The sequence below is a fragment of the Terrapene carolina genome, unplaced genomic scaffold (genome assembly GCF_002925995.2).
Source record: "Terrapene carolina triunguis isolate 2854851 unplaced genomic scaffold, T_m_triunguis-2.0 Scaffold68, whole genome shotgun sequence".
Lineage (NCBI taxonomy): Eukaryota > Metazoa > Chordata > Testudines > Emydidae > Terrapene > Terrapene triunguis.
Genome location: NW_020664419.1, coordinates 16,979,708 through 16,991,984, shown reverse-complemented (window position 1 = coordinate 16,991,984; position 12,277 = coordinate 16,979,708). Strand labels below are relative to the sequence as shown.

General features: G+C 42.5%; 1 protein-coding gene across 1 annotated transcript in view; it reads right to left on the bottom strand.

Moving 5' to 3' along the window:
* GNAT3 (G protein subunit alpha transducin 3) overlaps positions 1-11,738 on the bottom strand; it is a 39,045-nt gene extending 27,307 nt beyond the window's left edge. The window contains exon 1 of the mRNA XM_024194446.1: positions 11,621-11,738. Coding sequence (XP_024050214.1) covers positions 11,621-11,738 — 118 coding nt within the window. The remainder of the gene's footprint in view (positions 1-11,620) is intronic.
* Positions 11,739-12,277: the final 539 nt, after the last annotated feature.

The following is a 12,277-nucleotide window of genomic DNA, read 5'->3' as shown; positions in this document are numbered from 1 at the left end:
ACCTGAGATGTTGTCAGAGCACAGATTGGGGAGTAACAATGTTAGCAGCTCAGGTGAGTAACTTACTTCCCACATCTAGGTCTTAGGCCCTAATGTTTCAATAGTACAAATGGGGGCATAATTTGGGGGCTAAATGCCAGGAATTCAAGGAACAAATTAGAAGATTGGGCCAAAAAAAACCTGATGAGGTTCAACAAGGACAAGTGCAGAGTCCTGCACTTAGGACGGAAGAATCCTATGCACTACTACAGACCAGGGACCGAATGGCTAGGTAGCAGTTCTGCAGAAAAGGACCTAGGGGTCACAGTAGATGAGAAGCTGGATATGAGTCAACAGTGTGCTCTTGTTGCCAAGAAGGCTAACAGCATTTTGGGCTGTATAAGTAGGGGCATTGCCAGCAGATCGAGGGACGTGATCATTCCCCTTTATTCGATATGGTGAGGCCTCATCTGGAGTATTGTGTCCAGTTTTGGGCCCCACACTACAAAAAGGATGTGGAAAAATTGGAAAGAGTCCAGCGGAGGGCAACAAAAATTATTAGGGGGCTGGAGCACATGACTTATGAGTAGAGGCTGAGGGAACTGGGATTGTTTAGTCTCCAGAAGAGAAGAATGAGGGGGGATTTGATAGCTGCTTTCAACTACCTGAAGGGGGGTTCCAAAGAGGATGGAGCTTGGCTGTTCTCAGTGGTGGCAGATGACAGAACAAGGAGCAATGGTCTCAAGTTGCAGTGGAGGAGGTCTAGGTTGGATATTAGGAAACACTATTTCACTAGGAGGGTGGTGAAGCACTGGAATGCGTTACCTAGGGAGGTGGTGGAATCTCCTTCCTTGGAGGTTTTTAAGGCCCGGCTTGACAAAGCCCTGGCTGAGATGATTTAGTTGGGAATTGGTCCTGCTTTGAGCAGGGGGTTGGACTAGATGACCTCCTGAGATTCCTTCCAACCCTGATATTCTATGATTCTATGATTCTATGAACATGATTTTCCATTGCCCTGCTCTTTGTCAGTTACAGCACGAGTGCAAAATACTTTTGATTTACTCCTTTGGCGCAGGTGTAAATGGCTACACCCAGTGGAGAATCAGGCCATTGCTATTCCAACTGAATGTTCATTGGCTGAAGGGAATGAGTTGATAACAAGTATTTTCTAAACAGATTTTTTTAAAGTTCACAACATTTAAATGTCAGCAAACGAGTCACAACAACCAGCAAAACATATGCAAAACATTCTTCTGAAACCCATGATATGAGTGGCAGAAAGCACTGGTGAAAAATACCATGATTATGCTAAGTTGGCTGATGCAGCCATCTGCCACTCTTTGTGATTAATTACGATCATGTCAACAATTGGTTTTGCATCTGGAACTTGCAAATTTGGTATAGGTCATCAGTCAGTCTCTTCTCAATACCCATTTAAGGAACTGAGCAAACCACAGCCCACCCGGCCAATTGTGCAACGCTTACCACAGTTTCACTATGTGACAGAGAGGTCTTATGCAGTGTTGTTGTAGCAGTGTTGGCAGGCTATTAGAGAGACAAGGGGGGTGAGGTAATATCTTTTACTGGACCAACTTTTGTTGCTGAGGGAGACAAGCTTTCAAGCTATACCGAGCTCTTCTTCTTATGACATTCATGCAAGCCTGGGGCATTGAACAATGTTAGTGAAAATAATACATAAATGAGTCCCTGTTCAGTGACTGAAAGACAATGTTAAATTATAGAAGGAGCTGGGATTTAAATCCAATGGGTGCAGCTCTTCTCCTTTGCTTATACTCTTAATTAATCTCTCAGGAATACTTTAATCATACACTACATAGAACTTTTAGGCTCAGTCTTGAGTATGGGACCACTCTTAGCTATACTGCCTCAGGAGGAGCTCTTGCTCCCAAGGGAGTGTAATAGTAAGAATTTAGTGCAGCCCTGAATCTTTCCTTTCTTCTTTCCTCATGTTCAGCCTGCTCCTCCCGCCAGAGCATTCAAGGGGCTGGGGGCAGAGAGCCATGACTGTATCTGCATTCCACCCCTCCTTCACAGGGAACAGCAGCAACTGAGCTGAGGACCCAAAGTCACAATAGCTCTTAAATGGTTGCATACGGGCTTGGGGGCCTTGGCTCCCTCCTGTTCTGCTCTGAGGATTAGGGCTAGTGACAATCCTACTTTATCTGTATCACTTATGTCTGGGATAGAGTCAGAAGAAGAAGCAAGGAGTTCCCAGACCTCTACTCATAACACTGAACAACCGGAGCTATGTACAGTGGGAGCTATTACACAGTGAATCTGATAATGCTTATTTATTAAGTATTATCTAGTGCTTTTCATCCATAGATCTCAACGTGCTGTACAAAGCAGAATCGGTATCTTAATCCCCATTTTACAGACGGGGAAGCTGAGGCACTGAGCGGTGACGAAATGTACCCAGCAGGCCTGCTGAAGAGCTGGGAATGGACCCCAGGTCCCGTCAGTGCCTGTCCAGTGCTCTAGCCAGTAGACAACACTGCACCCTTCCAACTATTTCAGTTATCTCCTACTTGGAGTAACAGATGAAGACTGAGGTATATTCTGTTACATTTTTCCATGCAGGAAGGTCAGTCACATTCAGTTTCATTCACTGTTATTTTAGATTAAAGGGGAAAAAAACTATAAAACGAGAATGCAAAAATGAAGCCCGTGTGTGAGCGAGAGCAGTGTGCATCTCCTTTGCAACATGCTGCTTCACTTATGCTCATAAAACACCAGCGACTTCTGCAGACTCCAGGCCCCAGGAAAGGTAAAGATGCAATACAACATGATAATAGTTGCATAACTACCTAGGCGTCAGTCTCTCTATGGGTAAATGATGTTTTTATGGCAACTTCTGTATAACTATTCAGGAACAACAGAAAGAACTCTTTCCCACCAGACTATTTGTTAGTTTGTGAATGTGGAATGTGAAATACAGTGATGGAAGTGTTTCTAGAAAGCCTGTTCTTGTGATATTTAGAGCCAAGACTCAAGATGTTTGAGTTAGAGGGATAAAGTCTGCACATATGTCCTAATTCTTGGGTGCTTCTTTAAACTAAACCTATGAAGCTTTTAAACCTATAACAAACCATTTCTAACTATCTGAAATACACTCTTCATTTATGCTCAGACAAGTATAAATGGCTAAACATAAAACTTGTTTCTTAAAGACCTAGGATAGAGAATTGCTGTAAGTGTTAAGTCCACTAATCTTCACAGAGTTAGTTCCACCAGGGATGAATGTGGCCCGGTGGTCATTTTAAAGAGTAATGTTAGAACATAAGAATGGCCCTAATGGGTCAGACCAAGGGTCCATCTATCCCAGTATCCTGTCTTCCGAAAGTGGCCGATGCCAAGTGCCCCAGAGGGAATGAACAGAACAGGTAATCATCAAGTGATCCATCCCCTGTCGCTCATTTCCAGCTTCTGGCAAACAGAGGCTAGGGACACCATTCCTGCCCATCCTGGCTAATAGCCATCGATTGACCTATCCTCCATGAATTTATCTAGTTCTTTTTTGAACCCTGTTATGGTCTTGGCCTTCACAACATCCTCTGGCAAGGAGTTCCACAGGTTGACTGTGCATTGTGTGAAGAAATGCTTCCTTTTATTTGTTTTAAACCTGATGCCTATTAATTTCATTTGGTGAACTCTAGTTCTTGTGTTATGAGAAGTAGTAAACAACACTTCCTTATCTACTTTCTCTATACCAATCATGATTTTATAAACCTCAATCATATCTCCTCTTAGCCATCTATTTTCCAAGCTGAAAAGTCCCAGTCTTATTAATCTCTCCTCATACGGAAGCCGTTTTATATCCCTAATCATTTTTGTTGCCTTTTCTGAACCTTTTCCAATTCTAATATATCTTTTTTGAGATGGGGTGACCACATCTGCACAGAGTATTCAAGATGTGGGCATACCATGGATTTATATAGAGGCAACATGACATTTTCTGTCCTGTTATCTATCCCTTTCTTAATTATTCCCAGCATTCTCTTTGCTTTTTTGACTGCTGCTGCACATTGAGTGGATGTTAACAAAGCAGGTAGGGCCAGACAGCATCTGACATTGCGAACCAGCCCCAAACTCAGACAGAACCGTGTGATAGGAAGAGAGGATAGGGATTAGGAATGAATGACGACTTGAAGGAAAGTTGGAAGGAAATTTTTCAACAGATTATGAATGACTACAAGTTCAAAAATGCAACTGGATCGATGCGGACCAGCGGTGAAATGAGGACAGGCCCATGCATGGCATTAAGGTGCAAGCTGCAACTTTTATTACATTTTAGCACAGGGGAGGGGCGCTACCTGCCCATCACCCATACTCTTCTATAACAGGCATTTAATTTGTTCCACTGTGGCAGCTACAAGGCTCTTTACCATATAATCCATAATGCGGGGTAGGCTTTCCTCAGCCAACCCCCCAGGACTCAGCTCTCTCTGAGTCCTAGCACCTTCCTCCCTGCAAGGGGGACAGAGGGTGCTGAAGGGTGGGGACCTCAGTCCACAAGAGCCATAAGGCCACATGGTCTCACCCTATCCTAAAAGCCCAAGGCCAATCACCAGATCCCAGATCTTTTACCTTTGTGAATTGTTCATTTGATTGTTTTAACCACACTGGAAACTGGCCACAAGTTGTGCCCAATAAACAACTCCATCCCAGTACCTCAGTTAGATACTACGCCTGTTCCTACTTAACCCACTGTGGCTTGAAGATGCTTCAGGGAAGGCAAAATGATCCCCGATCCTCTGCCAATTGGACCAGGGGAGAAAAAATCCTTCCTGACCCTCATATGGGTGATCAGCTAGGCCCACAGCATTTGTCAGATGGGGTTTCCATTCCTAGCTCGAGGTGGATAAGAGGCTCCACATGGCCCCCACTCCAGGTTAAATCCAGGGAGCTGGGGAATACTGGCCATTCAGCACCTTTCCCCCCCAGCTGGTCAATGAGTGCCAGAGACTCCCAGTGGGGGTGGGGAAGAAGCTACTTGGTGTCCCTCAGTTAATGTCCCCTCCCTCACTGCTGAGACTGTCTCCCTTCTGTTGAAGCAGGTGGGGGGGCATTTAGGCTAAGTGAATCTGGCTGAGCTATGCTATTTATAGACAAGTGAAATGTTCTTGGTGTATGTTGGGGGAAAGGATAGAGGGCAGCATGAAGGACGTCGTGAACTCATGTGTGAGAAACAGGAGGTGAAAGGAGCAGTAAGGACTGGGATGGGCATATGGAGTAAGCTGGGCTTTGTCTACACTGGGATAAATGAGCCGTGTTAGACAACAATATTAAATAGCGCATTTTAGTTAACACATTGTCTTACACCTCTTAGCACCTAGTATAGACAATGATAATAGTGTTTAAAAGTGTGCTAGCTGGCTATGGTTAAACCTAGGGGAGGGCCACAACCAGCTAATATGTTTATAAAGATTTTCACTACTTCTAACTGACTGATGCCACCATAGTCCGGACAATGGGGAGATGGGTGAATTGTAGAGCGCTCTGTAGGGTTGCCAACTGTCTAATTGCACAAACCCAAACACCCTTCCCCTGCCCCTACCTCGAGGCCACGCCCCTGCCATGCCCCTTCTACGAGGCCCCACCCCCCACTCACTCCATCCCCCTTCCCTCCATCTCTCGCTCTCCCCCATCCTCACTCACTTTCACTGGACTGGAGAAGGGGGTTGGGGCACAGGAGGGGGTATGGGCTCTGGGCTGGGGGTGGGGCACAGGGGGTTGAGAGTGTAGGAGGGGACTCTGGGTTGAGCCTGGGGCAAGGGGTTGGGGTGCAGGAGGGAGTGTGGGGTGCAGGCTCTGGGAGGGAGTTTGGGTGTGTGTGGGGGCTTAGGGCTGGGGCAGGGGGTTGGGATGTGGGAGGGGTTGAGGGATGTGGACTCCGGGTGGTGCTTATCTTGGGTGGCTCTGGGAAGCAACCAACATATCTGGCTCCTAGGCTCAGGTGCCACCAGGAAGCTCCACATGCTGCCCCTCCCTACAGGCACTGCCCCGGGTCGCTTCCAGGAGCCAGGCAGAGCCAGGGCAGGTAGGGAGCCTGCCTTAGCCCCACTGCGCTGCCAACCGGACTTTTAGCAGCCTATTAAAATCTCCCGGATTGGTTTCAATAGGCACCAGGAGATTGAGGCCAATTCTGGGAGACTCCTGGCCCATCCAGGAGGATTGGCAACCCTAGGCTCTAATGTGTTTGCTGATGAGAACTTAAAGGTACCTAGTTCACATTAACACAGACCTGTTTTGGTCTACATCAGCACAAACTAGGTGCCTTTTAGTTAGTGCCTGCAGGGTCTACAAGAGGCAGTTAGAGCGCAGCACTTTACAATTCACCCCCATCCCTCCCCTCCCCCGTAGTCCAGACTGTGGTCCTGTGTAGACAAGCCCCAAGTCTCACTTTTGAAAGTGACTTAAGGACAGGTTCACAAAGGTACTTAGGCCAGGTCCACAGACCTATGTCAGGAAAAATCCACACCCTTGAGCAACGTAGTTACACTGACCTTAACCGCCATGTCGACAGCACTATGTTGATGGGCCAGCTTCTCCCGTTGACATGGCTACTGGCGCTCAGGGAGCTGGATTAACTATGCCAATGGGAGTGCTCTCTGCAATCAGCGTAGGAGCATTTTCACATAAGTGCTACAGTGGTGTACCTGCAGCATTTTAAGTGTAGACCTGGCCTTGGACCTAACTGCATCTCAAGGCACCTAAATCTGACATTTAAAGACCACTGATATTCTAAAAACCACCATTCAGCAGCCACCAAACCCTGTAGATGCTAAGGGGGCTCAGGCACTTAACGTTCCTCTGGTCGGCATGCACAAAGCTGCCTAAGTCCTGATGCTGCTTGGAGCCCTAGCAAAGGACAAAGTCTCAGCAGTCCTGAAGCAGTATTCTCAAACAATGTGTTTACCACCTAGATTACCAGTGGGGGCCAATCCCATGGGAGTGCTGTGATTATTATTGATTATTGATGCCGTGTCATGGGTCTCCATTGAACTTGGCAGGGCAATAAAGTAGCAGATCTCCATTCTGTGAAATATACAGACTAAATGAAATGTACCAAATCAAAGGCTGGCACTTAACTAAGTTTTCAAATGGTCTCAAGGAGACCTTATTGTTTCCTTGGGGTTTGTTCCTAACTCAAAAAATCAAATGTGAATTATGTGCAGATCTGGATGGAAGGTGGGGGGTGGGGTATTTTTCCAGGGGGAGGAGATAGAATCACAAAGGCTTTCATCCTTGCATCCACTGTGAGACTTATGTGAATCTGAAACCTATGGTTCTGTGCAACCCAATTCCTGTTCCAAGAGCAACAATCAGCATCTCCATGCTAAACTCCTTGAACAAATAATGGAAATTGAATTAAATAATGGTCTCTTCATTTTTGTAGGTGGGTTCCTGTTTGTAATGTGACCACTTGAAAGCTGTAAACTCCAGAGAGATTAGCCTAAGTATTAAATCCTCCTCTTGGTAGAAATACCACAGGAAACAGTACACGCTATTACATTGTTTTAATCATAAGGGCATGATGGTCATTCTCAAGACTCTTCTAATTTGGGATCTGTCTATCCCTAAAAAAAACAATGGTGACATCAGGTCCATAATACAGTGGCAATCTATGGTCTGAATGGGTAAAAATCTGTCTACCTGAAAGTCCTTCTCTATGATGCTCAGTACAATTACAATGAAATTATTTAATAATTGGAGTCTTGATGATGTTAAGGTAATAAACAACACCTTCTGCACAAAAAAATAGCTGACCCCTGCTCAGAGCACTGACATCATCTGTACATTTCCCCATCCCCGCACTAGGGGCCCTGATTCTGATCTGAAAAGGGATTTTCACTGGTGTAACTCCATTGACTTCAGTGCAGTTACTCTTGATTTACCCTAGTGTAAAGTGAAAGGAGAATCAGGTCCATGCTCTTACTCAGAGATGGGTATGGACCAAAAGCCCAGACCTTAGCAACCTAAGCTTTGGAGAAATTCCAGCTTTGGAGCTAGATCCAAATTCTGTGAACTGGGCCCAGAGCTAGTCTGGGAAGTACTGCTGGTTAATCCTGGAAGGGGGCGCATGCTGCACCTGCACAAGGAGCTCAGGGAGGCACTGTGGTTCCCTCTGGGGCAGGCCAAATACAGCTTAGTGGCTCTATTGTTTTTTTAAAGACCCTGTAAGTAGGATCTGCTAAACCCAGAAAATCTTTTCCTTTCACTTGCTCTTTAGCAGATAGCTGTCTCCTCCTTGTCCATCTCAAGGATTCCAGAAGGGAAAACGTATTTCCCATTGAAAAGATTGAGATTTTTCCCTTAGGGAGAAGGTGAATAAAAGGGGACGTGATTGAAATGTACAACATAATTAGGACCCTTTGTTTTCAGTTTTTATTTTATTTAATTTTTCTTGGGAATTTATCAGTCTTTATTACTCCAACAACAAAAACAGGTGAAAAATATTGGGGTTTATTTTGGTGGACCGAAAGACGGGGAAAAAAGTATTCAGTAGATTAATGCTTTGAATTCCGTTCATCAATGTGGTTTGCTGCAGAATGAAAACGGAATTCAAAACACAATGCCAACTCTGAGTTTAAGAAAACAATATATCTCTCATCGCCAAATAAAACTTTTCATTTTAATAAACAGTTTACTGCTGTAAACTTAGAACTATTAGCCTATAAATATTTACATTTAATAATTGGGCCACACCATTTGCATCGCATACACTCAACTTCATCCTTTTCTCCTGTTTTTTTTTTAAACTTTCGAATACTTCCTTGTGTTCTGAAACGTATTCTGATACAGATTTTCGTTTTCTTCCCATTTTAGTGCGTCAAATCTTTAAATTGTTATCTGTTAACAGCTTGAAATGTGTATGTGGTGGGCGTGAGATTCACCAGTATGTTCAGATGTGCATGCATTTCAGAGCTTGTATGCGTGCCTGTTTGTTTATTGTGTGTATCTTCCAGACTAATACATAGCCTTACTTTAACAGGCAGCTTTGCATATGCACACAGACTAATGTATTATCCTAATACAGATATCTCATGCAATGTATTGTATTTTCCTAATAAAACAAGTTATTTTTATATGTTTGAATGATACAAAAGTAGGGTGAAAATCAGAAAAAATGGAATAATACTTTTTGTAAAACCTGGGAAATTTTCAGTAAAAATCGGTTTAAACTGAGAACCAAAGGGCTTAAACATAATGAACGGTTTTGAGAAGGTAGATCAGGCTACTCACCCTGCCTCTTGAGACAAGAACAAGAGGACAGTGAATGACATCGAAAGGTGGCTAATTTAAAATGATAAAAGACACACTTTTTCATATCACATGCAGGTAGGCCATGGAACTCATTGCCACAGGATATCATTTAGGCCAAGATCTTAATGGGGTTTAGGGTGACCAGACGTCAAGATAAAATCGGGACCGTCCCAATATTTAGGTGTTTGTTCCGCGTCCCGACCGATTTTTGGTCGGGACACAATTTGTCCCGATATTTCGCTCCGCTGGCACTGGCAGCACTGTTGTGTGTTTTTTTTTGCTCCGCCGGCAGCACTCAGCTTTTTTTTTTTTGCTCCGCTGGCGGCCCCCTCCTCCCCCCCATTTGGCCCGATATTTTCTTCCTCTCATCTGGTCACCCTAATGGGGTTCAACACGGTAGTAAACTCTTATCCGGCGAAGCATATGCAGAGTTATAATAATAAATACTGAAAAAGAAGCATTTTGGAAGGGATAAAACTGCTCATGCTCACAGTATAATGCAACCTCTAAATAATGGGGGGTTGGGAAGAAAGTTTTCCTGGTAGCAGGTTATCCCATAATTGCCTTCTGTGGGTTTTTCCACACCTTACTTTGCAGGAACTGGTGCTGGACAGAGTCAGAGTCAGGATAATGGACTAGAGTTACCATGGGTCTGATCCAGTGTGGTAATTCTAATATTTCCTACCAATATCTATCTATCTATCTATCTATCTATCTATCTATCTATCTATCTATCTATCTACTGTTTTGGGCTACAATCGGATTTTTTTTTCTAGAGCTGGTCAATTTTTTTTTTATTTTGACTAAAATCTTTGTCAACATTTAGAATTTCATTTTTTTTAAAGATTCCTTCTTCCCCACGTTTTGACCAACTTTAGTTTGTCTCTGAGAGGACAGTAATTTGTCTTACTGTGGCACAGATGACCTCCATATTCACCATCGGGTTGAAAAAGCTTTTTAACCTGTATTCAGAATATTCAAGGAACACTGTTTCTCATGATTCGGTATGGCCACATACAGCTCTGGCTTTTAAACAACAAACAACAACAACAACAACAATAATAATAATAAATAATAAATACCTATATCTGATGTAGCACTTTTCATCAGTAGATTGCAAAGATATAGCCCTTTAACATTACTGATTTGTTAATTTTCCAGGGAAAACTTCATATATAGAGTATTTGCCAATGTGATATGCAACTAAACATCTCTGAATATATTTACAACTATTCCCTCTTACAAATTACATGATAACCCTAATATGATGTAACCAAGAAATATTTACGAAACTGGTACCTTTTCACTATTGCTTGAGATATCTACGGTGTTATATTTATCCCATAATTTATTTAAATAATGAGGGTTAAATCTTCAGCTGGTGCAAACTGAAGTCTGGTTTAAAACTAAAGTCAATGGATCTATGCTAATTTACGTTAGCTGAGGATCTGGTATGAATAAACTACAATGTAAAAGCTTTTGTAAGCATTTCGTAAACACAGTTATTGTAAGTCCTATTCATCTGATCAAATTCATTTATATTGTTACGCCAAATATCACACTATAAGACTATTCATAAAATCTATAGAAGTACATAGCATACTGATGGATGTCTGATAAAATTCCAAACTTTCTCATGTATAGAACTAATACTGTGGTATTGCTTATGCTGCCTGTTAGCAAGCATTCCCTAGTTCACAGTTTGTATTAGGAGAAATGGTATATAGCAAAATCCATCTGCATTAATTTCACATAATCTGCTAAACATTCTAAAACAGATTGTACACAGAAACATTTTTACATATAGAAATTTTCACTAAACCATCTGTTTCTACTGTATACAGCAAGTTGCAACAGTTTTGCAAATTTAAAACAACACATTTTCATTAGGCAGTTGCATCTGTCGATTTTTTGTTTAATCAATTGCCTCTTTCAATCCATTTGCTAGGGCATTTAGACGGTCCTTATTGTACCGCTACCTCTTACTTTCTGTGTTCTACATTACAAAAGACAACAGCAATTACTCTAACTAATTATTCTAAAAGTGATTTCTGTTCCTCAAATTCTTTCATTCCAGGGACTTAAATGATCTAAAAATGATTAAATGTAAAAAGACCACATTCATTTTCAACCTGTTTGTCTTCTCTTGCTTGTCCCTCTCATTCATTTAATGACATAAAGCAGGTGCCAGGCATCACTGTAAAATCACAAAACTTTTGTATTTGTCACTTTATAGAATGGTCTGCTTTAAAGTAAAATTGTAAAAGCTAGATAATCACTGTATTGAAATTTAGTTTCAATGTGAAAATCATACTTTAATAGAAGGAATAATAGATTATTATTATTTATTTACCCAACAAGAGCAATTTGACTGTCCTGGCATCCCGCGCTGCATCTTCCTGGAGTTTCTTTTCCAGTTCCTTTGATTTTCTGGCAGACTCCTTACTCTCTGAACTGACTCCACTACCCATGGTGTGGTGTTACAGAATCAGTTGATTGTCCTAGCTAGTTTACTTCTAATTAGAAGAGCTGCTTTAGTTCAAACAGGCAATGCAACAGCAACGTTATAAGGAAGTCTAAAATTCCAATTCAGCCTCTTATCTAGAGATTGCCTTCAGACTAAGCAGCTGCTTTTGATCCATCACATGATTCAGAGATGGCACAAACAGGGATTTACATAGGGACATGGAATTACTGTGTTATGATGTCAAAAAAATGAAAATGTCCTACTCGGCTATTATAGCTATGGAGAATCATGATACAGGAGCATAAGAATTTCCATACTGGATCAGAATAGCAGTCCATCTAGTTCAGTATCCAGTCTCTGACAATGGTTGGTACCATATGCTTCACAGGAAAGTGCAAGAAACCTGAAGTGGGCAATTACAGAATAACCTGGCTATAGGGAATGTAAGTTTCTCACCTCATGTGTCAGTGGCTGGGTTATGCCTTTAAGCATAAGGATTTATTATATCCCTTCCTAACAATTGGGTGCATTTTTTATTCCTTA